Raw genomic sequence first — 18,674 nt, 5'->3', positions numbered from 1 at the left:
CCACCGTTCCAGAGGGGGGATCAGTGAAGACTTAATGCCACAGTAACAGGTTAATCACAGGTTGGGGGTGCAGCCATATAGCAAGCAAGAGCGAGAGTGGTGAATTTCGGGAGCTACATTGGCTAATTAGCATCTTTTTTTAACTGTTGAGGTCTTAAAAGGTTTGTTTTTGATGAAGACCTTAAAATAGCATTTTACACAAATGCAATGTTTTTGTAAGAAACAGTCAAATATCACCCTTGGTAATTCAGTTGGATGTGTGTGGGGAGAGAGGACACAGCTCCCAGTGAAAGCTAAGCTCCCCTGTGACCCTGGGTGTGGACCAACGAGAAGTGAGTGAGCATCCGCCCCAGTGCAGTCAGCCCTGGACTCCAGCCTGCGCGTGGCTGAGGGAACCAGCAGACTCCCACCAGAACCACGTGTCGTGGTTGTCAGGCTACCGTCTGCTAGCTGCAGACCCAGCCTGCCGTGCTGTCTCGTGGTTCCAGGCAGCCTGATGCAGGGTGTGTGGGGTGGGGGGGCGTGCCCGGAGGGCTTTCTTCAGCTCCAGCAGGCGTCCTGAGGACAGCAGCGGACAGCACTTGGTGGTCCCGGACTGCGACCCTCCCGCCCTCTTCCCTCCCTCCCAGCATCAGGAGCAGCTGCTCCCCCTCCTCCCTCTCCGTTCCCTCACACCTTGCTGCAGTTCCTTGTCGAATCTTCTAATGAAATGACTTGCCTTCCATCTCCACACCAGCCGCAGATGGACGCCAGGTGCCCCGAGTCAGGCTGACCTCGCTCAGCCTCCCCGCGGCACTTGGAACTCAACCCCGCATCCTGCAGCCTCTGGGACCCCGTGTGTCCCTGGCTGTCCTCCCACTTCGCCAGCCGCTCCTCATCAGGCAGCGGGCAGAGTGACTCCGAGCTGACCGGGAGTCTGGATGCCAGTTCGGATCCCTCCTCTTCCTACAGGTATGACCTTGGGCCCTGAGGCTGTTCTTTAGTGTCAGCCACCTCCTTCAGTAACAGCCCTCCTCGTAAGAGGCGAGACAGCTGCTGTGCGGTACGTGGCAGGCTTTCAGAGACAGCCTGTGGCCAGGCTCCCTTCCCCAGTTCCCTTCCTGATGAGCGCTGAGCTGTCCCCCTTTTCCCCCATCCAGGGTCTTCCCCGCTGCTCACCCTTCCAAGGCCTCGCTGATGTGCCCTATCCAAAGACACCCAACCTTACCCTCCTCCTCTCCTCCCTTCATCATCCCTCCAGAGCGTTTGTCACCACTGAGCTGCACATGGTTACGTATTTGATAGCCGTGTTTCTGGCTGTCAATTCCGTGAGGACAGGGACTTAGCCTCCCCCGTTTCCCAGAACTTAAAACACTGCCGAGCAGAGCGCAGGGACACCAGAATTGCTTGTCCCATGAATGAATGACTCCACAACCCTCTTCATTCTCTCCTGCCCCATGGCCGAGGGAACGGCACCACCCTGAAAGCAGAAAGCTATTGGTGCCCTTGGTTTTTCCCTGTTCCTCCTCGGGTGGCCCTTACCTAACTCAGGAAGCCTCCCTCCTTCCCTCCCTCCTCTGGATCAGCCCCTTCTACACACCCATGCACACGCACGCGCACACACACACACACATTCACTCTGGATCAGCCCTTTCTACACGCCCCCCCCCCCCCCCCCCCCCCCCAGTCCATTCTCTCCTGCCAGACAGCAGGCGGCGCTCAGGCGTATGTAAGTCCTGGGAAGCAGGCCTTCATGCTGCCTTCAGGACCTTCCCTCTGCCTTCCCCTCCCACCCCTTGGCCTGACACCCTCGGGACTCATCTGAGGCACCCGGCCCTCACAGAGAACTCCTCCTGGTTCGGCTGTGACAGCATTTATCACGCTGGACTGTCACAGCGCAGAGGACCTGCCCTGTGTCCCCACGAGGTCTGCAGGGTGGAAACACTGTGGCCAACACACCTTTCAGAATTTACTAGAATTTGACCTTCCTTCTCTGAGCCTGTTGCTCTCATCTGTAAAACGAGATACCCAGAAACTGTGATTATGGTGGGGGTTAAGTTGTTTTTTTCTTAAGCGACAGGTACAGCCTACATTAGATGCAAAAAATGAAATGGGAATTTTAGAAAGGAACTTCTAAGAGCTGCCGCTGTTCCTTGCAAACTTCTGGACACAGACCCAGCCCACGGCCGCGGTGTCTGCAGCAGTTTCAGCCGCGCTGCACACAAGACCTGCCGGCGACGGAGCGGACGGCGTTTGTGGGACAGAACCCGGAACGGGAGCGCTGGGCTGAGGCCCCTAACGGCGCCCGGAGCCGCGCCGGGGCTCCGAGCGACATGGCTCCGAGGTGAGGCGGCTCCACGCCCCCGCGGTCCCGGCACCCGCGGTGTAAAGCGCCGGAAGGCCCTGCAGGGCCCCCCGCGCACAGTCCCGCCCCCTCCCCGTGCGGAGGCGCCGCGTCGAAGCCTATTGGTCGGGGGCCTTGCGCCGAGCCCACGTGAGGCGGCACGCTGCGCGGCCCGGAAGCCGCGTCGCTGTGGGCCCTGCTCCGCGAGTCGCCCGCGGCAGGAGCGCACGGCCCGCCCTCAGGGCGGCGGCGGCGGCGGCGGCGGCGGCGGCGGTGCCGGTGCGATGTTGGCGACGGGGACGGAGAGTCTGCTCCGCCAGGCCAGGTGAGCACGCTTTACCTCTCGCGCGCGTGGCGGTGGGTCTCAGCGCGGGGCCTCGGAGGAGGCCGGACCCGGCGTGAGGAGGTCCGGGAAGGTCGAGCTAGCCCCCGGGGGAGGCGCTCTGAGGGAAGAGCTGAAAGCGAGCGGGCTTGGGGCCCCGCGGGGGTGGGCTGGAGGCTCGGCGGCCGCGGCTCCCGCGTCTGGTAGGAGCGGGCTCCGGAGCGCTCGGCGGCGTCAGGGCCTGGAAAGCCACAGACGCGCTGGGGAGCCGGCTGGACCGAGCCGTGGCGGGCTCTGTGCGAGGTTCGCGAGTCCGCTGCCTTCCGAGGGCTTCGGAGAGCCGCGGGGGTTAGTGACTTAGAAAGGTAGACTCTCGCGGGGGCGCTGGGCGTGTTGAGGGATGCTCCTCCGGCCTCTGGCCCCGGGTTGCCTCTGGACGCCCACTGGCTAGTCGGTAGCCCTCTCCTCACCGACTGGCCACTCACGGGGGAAAACCGATGTAGACTCGGACCCAGACCCCGCAGTCCGTCCGTGTGAGACTCGATGCTACTCGAGGAGAAGCAAAGGCGGCCAGAACCATGGTTTAAAGGAAAAACTACCTGGATTCGGAGCTAGACCAGTCGGTGGAAAAAATTAGGCTGGTTGAGGCTCCTGTGATCTTAGGGAAGCAAGATCTTGAATGTTTGAATGGGGCTGTGAATGGGGCAGAAGTTTGCTGTAGTCAAAACAACCCTTGAAAATCTGTTAGGCTGGTGTTTCTCCCATTGAGTACAAAAACGTCTATATTTCCTTCAATCTTGGACGTATATTCCAATACTCAAGTTCCACTATTCCAATTCAGGCTCGTTTGAATTTAGAAGCTGTATTAAGGGAAAATAGCTTTTTCAAAAAGTCGAAGTACAATTGATTTACAGCATCAGTTTCAGGGGTACAATGTAGTGCTTCAGTATTTTAATAGATTATATTCCATTTAAAGTTGTTATAAAATAATTGACAACATTCCCTGTGCTGTACTGTGTATCTATATCTTGTTTAATACATGGTTTGTACCTCTTAACCCCTTCCCCTCCCCAATTCCGTCTCCACTGATAACCACTAGTATGTGTGCTCTGTAAGTCTGTTTTGTTGTATTCATTAATTCCATTTTTTGTATTCTGCATATAAATGATAATCAGTATTTGTCTTTCTCTGACTTATTTCACTGTGCATAATGCTCTCTAGGTTCTTCCATGCTGTTGCGCATGGCAGAATTGCGTTCTTTATGGCCAAGTAATATTCCATTGTGTATATACACATCACATCTTCTTTATCCAGTCATCTGTTGATGGACATTTAGATTGCTTCCATGTCTTTGCTGTTGTAAACAGGGCTGTTGTGAACATTGGGGTGCATGACCTTTTCAAATTAGAGTTTTTGTTTTCTTTGGATATAAACCCAGGAATATAGTTCAGTTTTTAGTTTTTTTGAGGAACCTCTACAGTTTTCCAGTGACTGCACCAATTTACATTCCCGCCAACAGTGAACTGCTGCTGCTGCTAAGTCATTTCAGTCGTGTCCGACTCTGTGTGACCCCATAGACAGAAGCCCACCAGGCTCCTCCATCCCTGGGATTCTCCAGGCAAGAACACTGGAGTGAGTTGCCATTTCCTTCTCCAGTGCATGAAAGTGAAGTGAAAGTGAAGTCGCTCAGTCGTGTCCGACTCTTAGCGACCCCATGGACTGCAGCCTACCAGGCTCCTCCATCCAAGGGATTTTCCAGGCAAGAGTACTGGAGTGCGGTGCCATTGCCTTCTCCAAACAGTGAACTAGGGTTTTCTTTTCTCCATTTACTCACCAGTATTTGTTACTGTGGTCTTCTTGTTGATAGCCATTCTGACAGGTGTGAGGTGTTACCTCGTTGTGGTTTTGATTTGTTTCTCTCAGTTGAGCATCTTTCTATCTGCCCATTGGCCATCTGTGTGTCGTCTTAGGGGGAATGTCTATTCAGGTGTTATGCCCATTTTTTAATTGTTTTTTTCATATTGAGTTGAGTGAATTGTTTATTTTGGATATTAAACCCTTGTTAGACATATCACTTGCAAATATTTTCTCCCATCAAGTTGGTTTCCTTTGCTGTGCAAAAGCTTTTAAGTGTAATAATTAGGCCCCATTTGCTTGTTTTTGCTTTTGCTTCCTTTGCCTTAGGAGACAGAACCAAAAAAAAATTGCCACTATTCTGTCACAGAGTGTTCTGTCTTCTAGTTTTATGGTTTCTGATCTTACATTTAGGTTATTTAATCCATTTTGTTTATTTTTGTATATGGTGCAAGAAAGTGTTCCAGTTTCTTTCCTTTATAGGTAACTGTCCGGTTTTACCAAGCACCACTAATTGAAGAGACTGTCTTTTCCTCATTGTGTATTTTTGCCTCCTTTGTCACAGGTTAATTGGCCGTGAGTGTGGTTTTACTTCTGGGCGCTCTATTCTGTTTCATTGGGGTGTGTGTGTGTTGGTGCCAGGACCATAATGTTTACATAGTGACCACTGTAGCTTTGTAGTTGTTTAGTCTGAAATCAGAGAGCCTGATACCTCTCTCCAGCTTTGTTTTTTATTAAGATTGCTTTGCCTGTTCACGTTTCAGAATTATTCTAGTTCTGTGAAAAAACTATGGGTATTTTGATAGAGATTACATTAAATCTGTAGATTGCTTTGGGTAGTATGGAGATTTTAGCAGTTTTAATTCTTCAACTCCTGTACATGAGATATCTTTCCATTTCTTTGTGTCATCTTCAATTTCCTATATCAGTGTTTTATAGTTTTCAGAGTATAGGTCTTTCACCTCTTTTGTTATGTTTATTCCTAGGTATTTTATTCTTTTTCACATGATTTTAACAGGATTATTTTCTTCCTTTTTCTGATAGCTGTTTACTAGTGTATAGGAAAGCAACAGGTTTCTGAATATTAATCTTGTATCCTGGCAACTTAACTGAAGTTATTTTATTAATTGTAATAGTTTTTGGTGGAAACTTTAGTTTTCTATATATATGGTATCATGTCATCTGCAAATAGTGAGTTTTACTTCCCTCCCAAGTTTTATGCCTTTTATTTGTTCTCCTAGTTGACTGCTGTGGCTAGGACTTCCTACTTACTAAAGTGCTCCTACAAAACACTACACTAGAGTGGGTATCCTTATATATGTTCCTGATGCTGGAAGAAAAGTATTTTCAGCTTTTCAGTGTTGAGTATGACGTTAGCTGTGGGTTTGTCATAAATGACCTTTATTTTGTTCCCTTGATACCAACTTTGATGAGAGTATTTGTCATGAATGAATATTGATTTTTGTCCAATGCTGCTTTTTGCATCTATTGAGACAGTCACGTGAATTTTATCCTTCCATTTGTTAATGTGGTGTATTACACCAATTGATTTGAAGATGTTGAAGCATCCTTGTGACCCTGGAATAAACATAAATCTAATTTGACCATGGTGTAGGATTTTTTTTTTTTTGCCATACTTCATGGCTTGTGGGATCTTAATTCCCCAACAGAGATTGAACCTTCACCCTCAGCAGTGAAATCGCAGGGTTCTAATCACTTGACCACCAGAGAATTCCCCATGATCTTTTTATATTGTTGAATTTTGTTTGCTAATGTTCTTTTGAAGATTTTCAAATCTATGTTCATCATAGATACTGACCTGTAAATTTTTTTTGTTGTTTGTAGTGTCTGCCTGATTTTGGTATCAAGGTAATCATGGCCTCATAGAAAGAATTGGAGAGTGTTCCCTCCCCTTCGGTTTTTTGGGATAGTTTGAGGATAGGTATTATCTCTCTATATGTTTGGTAGAATTCCCTCATGAAGCTCTTTGGTCCCGGACTTTTGTTTGCTGGAAGTTTTATTACTAATTTAATTTCACTGCTAGTGACAGGTCTGTTCAGATTGTCTGTTTCTTCCTGATTCAGTCTTGGAAATTGTATATTTCTAGAAATGTATCCAATTCTTCTACGTCATCACATTTGTCTGCCTGTTAAGTATTGGTAGTATTCTCTGTGGAGTTTCTTGGTATCTCACTTCACAATTTCTCCTCTTTCATATCTTGTTTTATTTGGGTCCTCTCTCTGTTTTTATTGATCACCCTAACCTAAAGGCTTATCAGTTTTGTCTTTTAAAATCTGGTCTATTGTTCCAGTCTCTGTTTTGTTTCTTCTCTGATCTTTATCATTTCCTTCCATCTGCTGACTTTGGACTTTGTCTCTTCTGTTCAGATGGAAGGTAGGTAGGTTGTTTGAGACTTTCGTTTCTTGAGATATGCCTGGATTGCTGTAAACTTCCCTCTTAGAATTGCTTTTGCTGCATCCCATAGATTTAGGGATGTGCTCTTTTCCTCTTGAGGTATTTTTTATTTGCTCTTCCGTTTCTTTGTTGCTTATTTTAGTAGCATGTTTAATAGCCCGTAGAGACTCTACATGTTTGTGTTTTTCCCTTTTTTTCTTTCTGTAATTCATTTCTAGTTTCATACTGTTGTGGTCAGAAATGATACTGGTTATCATTTCTGTCCTCTTAAATTTGTTGAGGCTCATTTAATAATCTGATATGTGATCTATTCTGGGAACATCCTGTGTGCATTTTAAAAGAATGCGTATTCAACTGGCGTTGGGTGAAGAATCCTATAGATCAAGTCCGCCTCGTTTACTTGTATCATTTAAGACTGCTGCGTCCTTATTGATTTTTATGTCTGAGTAATAAGTCTGTTGATACGATTGCTTCCCTGGCAGCTCACACGGTAGAGAAGCTGCCTGCAATGCGGGAGACGCAGGTTGCATCCCTGAGTTGGGAAGAATCCTCTGGAGGAGGGCATGGCAGCCCACTCCAGTCTTCTTGCCTGGCAGAGGAGCCAAGGGGCTGCAGCCCGTGGGCACGACTGAGCACAGTCTGTCCACTGATGCGAGTGAGATGTTAAAGCCCCGCTGTTACTGTGTCCTTGTCAGCTTCTCCCTTTTGGCCTGTTCGCATTTAGGTGCTGCTTCAGTAGGTGCGTAGATGTTCGTCAGTATAATATGCTCTTCATGTATTGATCCCTGTATCATTATGTAACGCCCTTCTTTGTCTTTTGTTACAGACTTTGTTTTAAAGTCTACTGTGTCTGATAACAAGTATTGCTGCCCTGCTTTCCTATTTCTATTTACATGAAGTATCTTTTTCCATCCCCTTTGCTTTCAGTCTGTGTCCTTAGTTGTGAAGTGACTCTCTTAAACTAACCAGTTTGGCTTATGTCTTTTGATGGGAGCATAACAGTCCATTGGCATTTACAGTGATCACTGACGGGTGTGTGCTCACTGCCATGTTCTTGCTCGCTTTCTAGCTGTTTTTATCTACTTCTCCATTGTTTCTTGATTTTTTTTTTGATTTGTGGTTACCTACCATGGGGTTCCCGTATGTGATCTTTGTGGCAACTTAGGTGGTTGACCCACAGCCTTTACTATATATTTGCCCTTACTCATGGGTGTTTTCCTAATCTATAAATTCCTGTAACTCTCAGGGTCAGTGTAGTAGCGATGAACTGTTCCAGTTTTTGCTAGTCTGAAAAGTTCTTCACCTCTCCTTTAATTCTGAATGATGACGTTGCTGGGTGAAGCACCCCAGACTGTAGGTTCTCCTTTTGGGACTTTAAATATATCCTGCCACCCCTCCTGGTCTGAGCAGTTCCTACGGAAGAACCCACTGAAGCCGTGTGGGACTTCCCTTGTATGTGACTGTTTCTCTCTTGCTGCCTTTGGCATTCTCTCTTTAGCTTTTGCCACTTTAATTTTGGTATGTCTTGGTGTGGGTGTCTTTGGGTTCATCTTGTTTAGGGGTCTCTTTGCTTCCTGTACCTGGCTGTTTCCTTCTTTAGGTTCAGGAAGTTTTCAGTCATAATCTCATCAAATACATTTTCAACCCTTCTTCTCGGACCCTTGTATATGAATGTTAGCACCCTTGCTGTTGTCCCAGAGGGGTCTTAATTGGGCTTCATTTCTTAAAATGTGTTTCTTTTTGCTGTTCTGATTGGATAATTTTCACTCTGTCTTCCAGAGCACCTGCATGTTCTTCTGTATCACATAGCCGGTTATTATTCCTTCTAGTATGTTTTTCATTTCAGTTGTTGTATGCTTCTGCCCTGATTATTTTTTTTTCTAGTTCCTTGTTAAAATTCTGTGTTCAGTTCTTTTCCCTAGTTCAGGTAGCATTCTTACTACTAATACTTTGGGCTCTTTTTCTGGTAATTCTCTGTTTGATTAGTTGTTTTCTCAGCTCTCTGCCTTCTCATCTTGCTTTAGTTTTCTGTGTCTGTGACATAAGGTGGAACAGTTACCCATCACGTGTGATCCTGAAGGGGTGTCCCTGGGCACGTGCCTAGTCGGGGAGCTGGATTCTCCGCACCGCAGTAGCCATCACTGCCCTCGCGGGGTGGGGTCGGGTCCCACGGCTGGAGCAGAAGCCCTGAGGATCAGGTCCAGGCTGGTTCCGTTCGTTCCCTCTGAGTATGTGCTCGCCCCCCTCCCAGCAGTGGCATCCTTGCCCTTAAAGCGGAGCAGGGCTGGGGCGGGTGCTGGCTGGGCCGGCATGGAAACCAGCCATCGCGTGCTCAGCCGTGTCCAACTCTTTGCGACCCCATGGACTGCAGCCCGCCAGACTCCTCTGTCCATGGGATTCTCCAGGCAGGAATACTGGAGTGGGTGACTATCCTCTCCTCCAAGGGGTCTTTGAGCCAGGGGTTGAACCTGCGTCTCCTGCATTGGCAGGCAGCTTCTTTACCACTGCGTGCCCTGGGACGCCCAGAACGAGCCAGAGCCCCGGACAGTCACATTCTGCTTCCCCTGCCTTAGTTGGGCAGTGAGCAAGCCGAGGCCCACGCTTCACAAGTGGAGTCTAGGTTTCTTGCAGCCCTGCTCTTGGTCTCACTGGTTTTCAAACCAGCCAAAGGACTCGTCTTCCTGGCGTCAGACCCCAAGGCTGGGACACGCAGTATGTGGTTCAGACCCCTCTCTCCTGTGTCCGCTCCTCCTCCCCAAAGTCCGTGTGGGTCCTCCTCCCCGCCCAGGGTCACAGGACTCCGCCAGGCTCCAGTTCGTTCTCAGTGGGAATCGCTCCTCACGTCAGGGTGCTGTGCGCGCGCTTGTGGTGGGAGGTGAGCTCTGTGTCCTCCTGCTCTCCTCTCCCCAGAAAGTAGATGGAATGCTGGCATCTCACTCAACATGCGATATGCTTGCCCCACAGTTCTTGCCAGGGACACGAAGAGCTAAGACCCACTCACAACTCCCAGCTTGTCTTCTGTTCACGGTCATAAACTCACAGGCAGAAGGAATAGCCCTATTTCTTATTTCTCTGTCTCTTAGGTGGGTAGGAATTCCTGTTAAGATTTGAGGAAAGGTTAAGTAACTATCAGTTGTGTCTTACTAGTGTTCACTATTTTTCTTTAAGTCTTTGATTTTTCGTGGCACTTTAAAACAAATACTAAAGTTTGGGAGTTAAGATTTGGAGAAAATTTTAGTTCTAAATTTTTCAGAGATGGAAAGGAGGCTGGAGAAGCTTATCAGAAGCATGACTTGAGAGCTGCAGAGGAAGGAGGGACTTGGGTAGGCGGGGAGGGTGTGCAGGGCTGGGGGCATTATCCAGCGAGGGAAGCAGCCAAGAGCGTTCCAGGCAGAGGGTCCGAGCCAGCGAAGGCAGGCAAACAGGACGCGGTGCCCTCGGGGAAGTCAGGATGGCTGGGCACTTGTGTGCGTCGCCGGCACCAGGGAGTCTGGGTCTGAGAGCAGCGGGGAGCTGCTGAGGGTGTGGGCAGGGGACTCTCCTGTGGTTGGAAAGGGCTGAGCTGGGTGTGGACGAAGGACACCGCCGTCTGGGACAGGCTGGCAGTCTCTGCCTCCGACATCACCCAGAGAAAAGCAGGCTGGACCAGCCCAGGGCCGAGTCTCCTCCGCCCACTCAGGCCTCCGCTTGTGTCTGTAGGGAGCTGCGTCCTGCTGTGGCCAGAATAAGTGAAGAAATGAAATGAGGGGGCAGTGGTGGGGGAGTCTGCTGGGACGTCTCTGCCAGCCCTCAAGTGAAATGGGGAAGCACAAGCCACTGCCCAGGACCCCCTCCACAGCCTCAGAGGCTGGGGGTGCACACGCACTAAGGTCAAAACTGCAGACCCTGAGTGCCAGCAGAATGGATGTGGTGGGCTTCACCCACAGCTTGTTGGAGGGTAGGGGGGGAGGGCCCAGCTGTGCGCTGCGCCCTTCCGGGAACCCCCCCAGAAGCTCGCAGCGTGGTGACTTGCTGGCATGTTGCTTCTCCTTGCCTTTCAGCATGGAATGGGAAGCAGGCTGTTTTGAGACCTCATTCAGTATCGAACCTGTTGTAAAGGCTCAGTAGATATATTTTAAATTAAGCACTAGAGTAATGTCATAATATTTGCTCTATCATACTTAACTCTTATTCCCAGAAGCTAAAAGAATCTTTTGAAAAGCAACTTGGTTCAGACTAAATCTCCCTTAGTTTTGACTCCTAAACCAATTGGTTTTTTTTTCTGCTCCTGGAATAACAAAACCTGTGTGTGTGGAAGCTGGTGGCGTGAGGGTCTCCCTCCAGCGGGGAGGGGGCGAGGACCTGTCTCAGGTACCCGTCAGCGGTTCATCCCGAGAGGCCTAGAGCCCCCCCCCCCGGGGCCCCACGACACCCAGGCCCCTCTGCTGAGGAGGGCCTGTCCCCCGCTGGGGCAGCGCTTCCGGTTGCCCATGTGGTGGTCTGTCTCTCTCTCTGTAGGGAGGTCGGGGCCGAGGAGCTAGGCAGGTTCTGTGCCCGCGTCAGCGCACTGCTGCAGGCGGAGGACTGGGGCCCCGACACCCTGGACGCCCTGCGGAGGCTCTTCCTCATCGTGGCGGCCACCAAGTATAGCAGGAGGTGAGCGCCCACCCTGGCCCCCGGGCGGCCCGCCCAGCCCCGCGCGGGCTGACCGGCCCCTGCCCCGCAGGCTGGAGCCCGCGTGTGTGGCGCTGCTACAGACCGCCCTCTGCTCGCCCCGCTGCCCCGAGCGGCTCCAGCTGCTGTGTGCCGCTGTGCTGAGAGAGATGGCGCCCTCCGACAGCCTGAGCCTGTCCTGCGACCACGCCCAGAGCTCGCGGCAGCTGGGCCTGGTGGCCTCCGTGCTCTTGGCCCAGGTACTGTGACTGCCGCAGCCCCCACCCCGCCCTGGTGGCCCTGGGGCTCAGCGATCCAGCCGGCTGTGTGCACCCCGTGAGCGAGCGGGCTGGGCTGGGCTGGGCCTGCCCTGGTGATGTTCTGGACGCCTGGGCGGAGTGGTGTTTCTGGGGGAAGTCGGTGTTCACGTTCCACTGGGGGGTCTGCAGGGCGACCCACAGCAGGTCAGGACCATGGGCCAGCGTGTCATCAAGGTCTTGGAGAGTCGGCAGCCTGAGGGGCCCAGCCTGACGCACCTCCTCCCGGTCGTGTCCAAGGTGGCCAGCCTGGCCCCGGATGCCCTTCCTGGAGGTCAGCATACTCCTGTCAGCGGGGGACCGGTTCCCAGGAAGCCCCGCACACTTAACTCCATCCCCATGGTGTCCCCCGCAGAGCAGACCAAGGCGCTCAGCAAGCGGCTGGGGGACTGGCTCCGCTATGCCAGCGTCCAGCAAGGGGCGGCCCACGCCTCCGGGGGCTTCTTCTCCGCGCCCAGAGCCCGGCAGGTGAGTCTCAGGGGCGTGGGCCATCTGCGGGCTGCCGTCTGCTCCTCCTGCGGGAGCGCCGCCCCGTCCCAGGATGGCCCCTCTCCTGTCTCCACGCAGCCATTGCGGGCGTGGTGCCTGGGCCCCGCCCCCGCGATGCTGTGAGGAGTCTCTGGTCAGGAGGGGATCGTGAGCAGGGCCGTGTCATCAGCCCAAGCACCCTCATCCTCGCGTCCTATGAGGGCGCCCTGGCTGTTCTCGGCCCTTCCGCGCCCGCTGACCTTCCTTGTCCCCTGCAGCCGGGCCCTGTCACCGAGGTGGACGGGACTGTGGCCACGGACTTCTTCACAGTGCTGTCCACGGGCCAGCGCTTCACGGAGGACCAGCGGCTGAACGTGCAGGCCTTCTCCATGCTGCGGGGCTGGCTGCTGCAGGGCGGCCCCGCACACCCCAGCGCCACGGATGCAGGTGGGACAGGGCGGGCCCCTGGGTGCCTTTCCCAGACGTTGGAGTCAAACGACTCACCTGCTCACCTGCTAGCGGTTTAGACAGTCCGGGTGCGTCTACACCGCGGGTGTCCAGTGAGGGTGGGAGCTGGCGGGACTGGGCGCCCAGATGGGGACGCTCCCCTGCCTTCCAGACCGCCCATCCCCGCAAGATGCTGAGCCATCCGCCTCTCTTCCAGATGACAGGTCGGAGCTGGAGGGCTCTACCGTGTCCGTGCTCTCGGCCGCCTCCACCGCCAGCCACCTGCTGCCGCCCGCTGAGTGGCTGCGGGAGAAGGCCCTGGAGTACTGCCAGCGCCTCCTGGAGCAGAGCGGCCGGCGTGAGTCCTGGGCCTGCCCCGCCTGCCTGCGTGTCTGCGCCGGGTCCCCCAGATGCGGGCTCCCCGGCCGCTCCTCACCCGTAGGTGCCGGTGGGACGCAGAGACCAGGCGGCCCTCTTCCCTCCCCCAGGAGCCCTGAGGAAGGCCGACTCGGACCTGCAGAAGGCAGTGAGTGCCGGCGGGCGGCCTCGGGGTGGCGGGGGGCCCACGCACCCTCTGAGCCGCCCGTGTCTCCACAGTGCCTGGTGGAGGCCGTGCTGGTGCTGGACGTGCTCTGCCGGCAGGACCCCGCCTTCCTGTACCGCGTCCTCCCGTGCCTGCGGGCCCTGCGGACCCGGCTCTGCGGGGACCCGGCCTGCGCCCGCGCGCTGCTGCCCGTCGCCCGGTTCTTCCTGCGGCACGGTGAGCACCTCCCGCGCTGGAGAACAGGGCGGCCCGGTCCTCCTCACGGCCCCCTCCGCCGCCGGAGAGCAGCGGTGCTTTGATGGGCACCGAGCACCTACGTGGAGGGAGTTTTAAAATGTTACCAAGTCGGTGTAATCTCGAGCGCTCTTCACCAAGGCATTCCCTAGAGGTGCCTGGAAGCCAGCCCCTCCAAGGAGCAGTCCTCACCTCCGTACCCAGAGGGGCGGGCCTGTGGCCAGACACAGGAAGAGCTGGGTGCGCTCAGCCGGCCCTCCCGTGCTTGTGACGCCAGACGTGTCGGCCGGGGGTGTCCCGGGGACGCAAGAGGCCCTGGAGGCCGGGCCTGAGGCCGCCTGCCCTGACGGAGCTGGTGCTCTCAGGGGAGGCCGCCGCAGTGGACGCCGATGCTGTCTACCAGCACCTCTTCACCAGGATCCCGTCGGAACACTTCCACAGCCCGATGCTGGCCTTCGAGTTCGTCCAGTTCTGCAGGGACCCCCTTCTGCTGCTCGGCAGCAACCTGGACCTTCTCAAGACCAGCTTCCCCAACCTCTTCAAGGCGTGTGAGCTGGGCCCCTGGGGCAGCGCGCGCCCATGCACATGGTGACCCTGGGCCCTTGGGAAGGCGCGCTTGGGCTGGCAGAGCCCACAGAGTTGGTTCAGAGTTAGCAGCTCCGCTGGGGGCCCCGCCTGCTGTGTTCAACCTTTTGGCACCATCATCTCTGATGGATGTTTTGAGGTTGGCATGTCACTGCGGGGCTTTTCCAAAATCAGAGACTTAGTCCTTTGATCAGGAAGAAACGATGGGAGATGCACAGGGATTGATTGTTGGCACCAGCTGAGGGCGGAAGCAAGCAGGATCACGGGGAGGACGGTGAAGGGCACGTTCCAACCCTGGGATCGGGGGGACTGAGGTGGCGCCCTCTCATCCCTGCAGTTTCAGGCCTGGAGCAGTCCAGCCCTCACGTCCGAGTTTGTGGCGCTCCTGCCAGCGCTGGTCGACGCAGAGACGGCCGTGGAGATGCTCCACCTGCTGCTGGACCTGCCGAGCCTGACCGCAGCCTTGGACCTGCAGCTCCGGTGAGCCCAGCCCACTGCTCCCCTTTCCCCCGCATCTGCCCCGCCCCCTGCAAGGCCCAGCCCAGGGCAGGTGCCGTTAGGGTGACGGCTGCTCGAGTCTCCCTGACCGGGGACACCACGGGGCAGGGGCAGGGGCCGGGGCTGGAGCCCACGTCCCAGCCTGGCCACACTGTTGTTGCTCGCAGGTCGTCGCAGGCTGCATCTGAGAGGCCGCTCTGGGACATCTCTGTGAGAGCCCCCGGCTGCCTGGAGGCCTTGCGGGACCCCCAGGCTCAGGGCCTCTTCCAGCACCTGCTGCGCGCCAAGGCCAGCGGGACCACAGAAAGGTAGGCACACCGGGGTGGGTCCTGAGCGCGGGCCGCTGCAACCGGAGCCCGGCCTTCTGACCTGGAGAGAGAGCTCTGCTCACAGCCGCCAGCAGCGCTGACCGCGTGACTGAGCGCTTCCCGGGCACTGAGCTTGTGGTTTGTTCTGCTCCCCAGTCCTGTCCTTACTGCTCCGGCGGGTGGGGGCACACTGATTCCTTCCGCAGACGGAGGAAGTGAGGCTGAGCACCCGAGAGGCGGAAGCTCCGGGACTGGCCCGGTCCCCTGACCCCCGCCACACCCATCTCCCCAGGTTGACGCCGCTCCACCAGCTGCTGCAGCCCCTGGCCAGCTGCGCCCGGGTAGTCCAGTGTGCGCAGGCCGTGCCCACCCTACTCCGAGCATTCTTCGCGGCAGTGACGCAGGTGAGCCTGCCTCCTAGGGCCTCCATGCCCGCAGCAGAGGGCCAGCCGGAGCCAGGAGCCACAGGGCCCCAGCTTCACTGCCGGCCGGGGGCAGACCTCGGCAGTGCGCGGGTCGGGGTGGAAAGTGCTACTCACAGCAGCCCGGGCCCAGCTCCTGTCCCCCCAGGACGCAGCTGTGAGCAGCCCCCAAGGCAGCAGACACAGTCAGGCGCGGCGCAGAGGTGCCTCTGGGCAGGTACCCAGGCTCGCTCTCCCTCCCAGTTCGCCGACGGGGCCCTGGCCAGCCGGCTGGCGCTGCTGCTCCTGGAGAGAAGTGATGCGCTTTTCCAGGTTGAGGGGTATGAAGCCGACGTGCACAGGTGGGTCTCTCCCGGCGTCTCCGCGGGGCTCCACCCCTCCTATAGCTGCAGCCTCCCGCGCCCTCAGCCCCTCTCAGCTCTGGTCACCACAGACCCCTCCTCAGGCCCAGCCTCAGCACTTCGTGGGCTGCCGCACAGACCCTTCCCACTCCAGAGAGTTGCCACATTCCCCACCCCAAGCTTCTCTTGGGCAGAGCCTTCCAGAAGGTGCCCTTTCTGAAAGCCTGACTCGTGCAGGCTCGTCCCCTCGCCAGCCCAGCCCGAGGACAGAGCTGTCCCCACCCCACCACCTGGTTCTCCTCCGGATGGCCGTGGGCCTGGGGTCTCTGAGGGTGCCCTCTCTGGCAGGGTGCTGAGCTCCCAGTTCCCGGCCCTGTGCAAGCTGCACCCCCCGCTGGTGGTCGAGCAGGCCAAAGAGCTGCTGGAGTTCGTGGGCAGCCTGGGGGGGCCCTCTGGCACCGGGTACATGCTCACGTCTGCGGTAAGGTGGCCACCCTATCACCCCGGCCCGCGCCTGACATGGGGCCTGCTGCGGGCTGAGTGCTGTCCCCCGGCCAGGTGTGGGCCATCGGCGAGTACCTCTCAGTGTCCTGGGACCGGCGCTGCACCGCAGAGCAGATCAGCAGGTTCTTCGAAGCTCTGGAGGCCCTGCTCTTCGAGGTCACGCAGGCTCGGCCCTCCACTGCCCTTCCCAAGTGTCCTCCACAGGTCATCACTGTGCTGATGACCACGCTGACCAAGTTGGCCTCCCGGAGCCAAGACCTGATCCCCAGGTACAGGTTTGGGGCAGGTAGAGGGAACCTACAACCTTCCCGTGGGGGAAGCAAAGGGCTTGGCGGCCGCCCCCTCCCAGACACCTGGACACAGCGTCTGCACTAGCCTCCCAGCTGGACGCCAGTGGCCAGGGCTATGGGCACTTCTCGGAGTTAAGGCCACACTAGCCCAAGCCCCCGTCCACCTGAGGGGTGCGCCTGCGCTGATGGGCTGGGCCCCCACCCCCAGGGTCTCTCTGCTCCTGTCCAAGATGAGGACCCTGGCCCAGAGCCCAGCCGCAGGCCCCGTGCACAGTGAAGACGACCTGGGAGCTGTCCGCACACGGGCCACCGAGCTGCTAAACCTGCTCAAGATGCCCAGCGTGGCCCAGTTCGTGCTCACGCCCAGCGTGGAGGTGTCCCAGCCCCGCTATCACCGCGACTCCAACACAGCCCTGCCCCTGGCCCTGGACATGGTCAGCCGGCTGCTGGAGCGGGAGGCAAGCCTCCTGCCAGGGTGAGGGGACGGGGGCCCAGTGGGCGCCAGGCTGCAGAGCCTGCTGTTCCGTCCCTGCCATGGCCTCAGGGGTCGGAGAGGCTTGGGGAGGAGGTCACCATCTCAGCCTCGGTCTCTGCCTCCTCTGGTGGGGACAGCAGAGTCTCGGCTTTGGCCCCTCTTGGGACTAGGTGAAGGCTGATCTGTGTCCTGCTGTTATTTGGGGGCAAGAGGAGATAAAACAAAAATAAACCTCCTTCACAAAACATCTGTGCGAACGAGGCAGGGTCGGTTCCCTTCCTCTCCACCCAGGAAGCCCCGCAGGCTGCCCCATCGTCTCTGCGCAGGGGACCCGCTGCTGCTGGGCCGGGAGACCTGGCCCCGGATGTGGGGGACCTTCCCCGGGGGTCCTCCTGCCTAATGCCCACATGTCCCCGATGGTTGAGAACAGAGCACTGACACGCGGTCAGAAAGGAGCCGTGTCCATCTCCCAGAGCCAACGGCTGCACTGGGAGATGAGTCTGGTCAGTGACTGGAGAGCTTTTCATGCTCCCGAGGAGCTTGGAGATGGGAAGGCGGGTCCGGGCCCTGCTGCCTCCACAGGCCTGCAGCCTCCCACCAGCAGGACAAGGCCACCCCAGCACGTGCTGCTGGAAGCCTTACCGGGAGATCAGGTGCGCTCTGCTCTGACCCCGAGTGGGACAGACTGGGTGCGGTGGGGCCAGAACCCCTTGCAGCCCCAGCGCTCCCTACCGCTCTTCGATTGAAGTCGGCCTGCAGTCCAGCCCCACCTGCGCCTGGAGGAGCCCGGCCACCAGGTGGCGCTGCTGCTCCGCGAGTCCCGGCCGGGCCGCCCTGGCCCCGCCCCTCGCGGGTCCAGCCCCCAGGCACTGGCCACGCCCTTGGCCCCGCCCCCAGTAGGCTTCGCCCCTCAGGCGCCCTGCGGAGCGCAGCGTCTGCATGGTGTGCTGGCCTCAGATGCTTCCCGAGTAGTGACCAGTGGTGCACCCGGCTCTACCCTCCCGGGGCGGGGCTGGCCCAGCCCTGTGAGGCCCTCAGCCTTGCTGCCCAGCCCTCCGGACTGGGGTCCCGGGAGGCCCAGATGGAGCACATGTCATCTAGAAGAAACTCCATTTTGCAAACGCCCCGTAACGTGTAGCTTCCAGTGTTTTCAGGTCGTCAGGTATTGCAAGTTTGCGCCCCAAACGTGCGTTAAGAACTCGTTTGAGAACGTGGGTTTTGAGGGGATCTTGCTTGCTTCCTCACACAGGGCCAAGGCCCCCTCCAGCAGTGTTCCCTTCCCATTCTCTCTGTAGGGTAGACTTTGGTGGTGGCTGAGTCTACTTGAACGACCCGAGTTCAAATCCTGACTGCGCCAGGTGGAGGTGGCGGTTACCGCCCGTTCTGCCCTGGGCTCATGTGGGGAGCGTGCGCCCACTCACCGGCGGGGCCGGGTGGCCCACGAGGTGTCCACACCACACACAGGTGGACGCTGCGGGCCTTGGAGCCTGGCCCAGCCGTGGTGCGAGGTCAAGGTCGAGGTCTGCATGCCCGCAGAGCGCTCAGCTGAGGCCGTGCCCAGGCGCAGAGAGGAGGGCGGCGGCTTGCAGAGGCGGTTCTGTGCGGTTTCCCCGCGCCATTCCGCCCGCCCAGATACAGGAAACCGCTGTCCCACGTGCTCCACCTTCACCTGAAAGTGAAACAGGGAAAGCGTCT

At 56.5% G+C, this 18,674-nt stretch overlaps 1 protein-coding gene across 3 annotated transcripts; it reads left to right on the top strand.

Annotated features, from left to right (window-relative positions):
* The first annotated feature begins 2,473 nt into the window (after positions 1-2,473).
* AP5Z1 (adaptor related protein complex 5 subunit zeta 1) lies at positions 2,474-17,226 on the top strand. 3 transcript variants are annotated; one of them, XM_043455302.1, is made up of 17 exons: positions 2,474-2,648; positions 11,412-11,549; positions 11,620-11,806; positions 11,996-12,137; positions 12,219-12,331; positions 12,610-12,778; positions 12,996-13,136; positions 13,267-13,304; positions 13,376-13,538; positions 13,922-14,100; positions 14,479-14,621; positions 14,807-14,947; positions 15,240-15,351; positions 15,613-15,710; positions 16,059-16,191; positions 16,269-16,483; positions 16,713-17,226. In XM_043455302.1, exons 1-17 carry the CDS (start codon positions 2,608-2,610, stop codon positions 16,981-16,983), a joined length of 2,424 nt encoding a protein of 807 aa, XP_043311237.1. In that variant the 5' UTR covers positions 2,474-2,607; the 3' UTR covers positions 16,984-17,226. The 3 variants fall into 3 exon arrangements, with proteins under 3 accessions (XP_043311237.1, XP_043311238.1, XP_043311239.1); XM_043455303.1 differs by lacking the exon at positions 2,474-2,648 and adding an exon at positions 10,223-10,237; XM_043455304.1 differs by lacking the exons at positions 2,474-2,648; positions 11,412-11,549 and having other exon boundaries at positions 11,667-11,806; positions 12,224-12,331.
* Positions 17,227-18,674: the final 1,448 nt, after the last annotated feature.

Source organism: Cervus canadensis, chromosome 32 (genome assembly GCF_019320065.1).
Source record: "Cervus canadensis isolate Bull #8, Minnesota chromosome 32, ASM1932006v1, whole genome shotgun sequence".
NCBI classification, from domain to species: Eukaryota; Metazoa; Chordata; class Mammalia; order Artiodactyla; family Cervidae; genus Cervus; species Cervus canadensis.
This window is presented reverse-complemented; position numbering and strand designations above follow the sequence as displayed.

Bases quoted from the DNA above. Each gene is read 5' to 3' on its own strand.
- AP5Z1 (XM_043455302.1), top strand. From the start codon at position 2,608: ATGTTGGCGACGGGGACGGAGAGTCTGCTCCGCCAGGCCAG. The intron at 12,779-12,995 runs GTGGGACAGGGC...CCTCTCTTCCAG, and splicing joins CCCCAGCGCCACGGATGCAG to ATGACAGGTCGGAGCTGGAG. The intron at 13,539-13,921 runs GTGAGCACCTCC...TGGTGCTCTCAG, and splicing joins CCGGTTCTTCCTGCGGCACG to GGGAGGCCGCCGCAGTGGAC.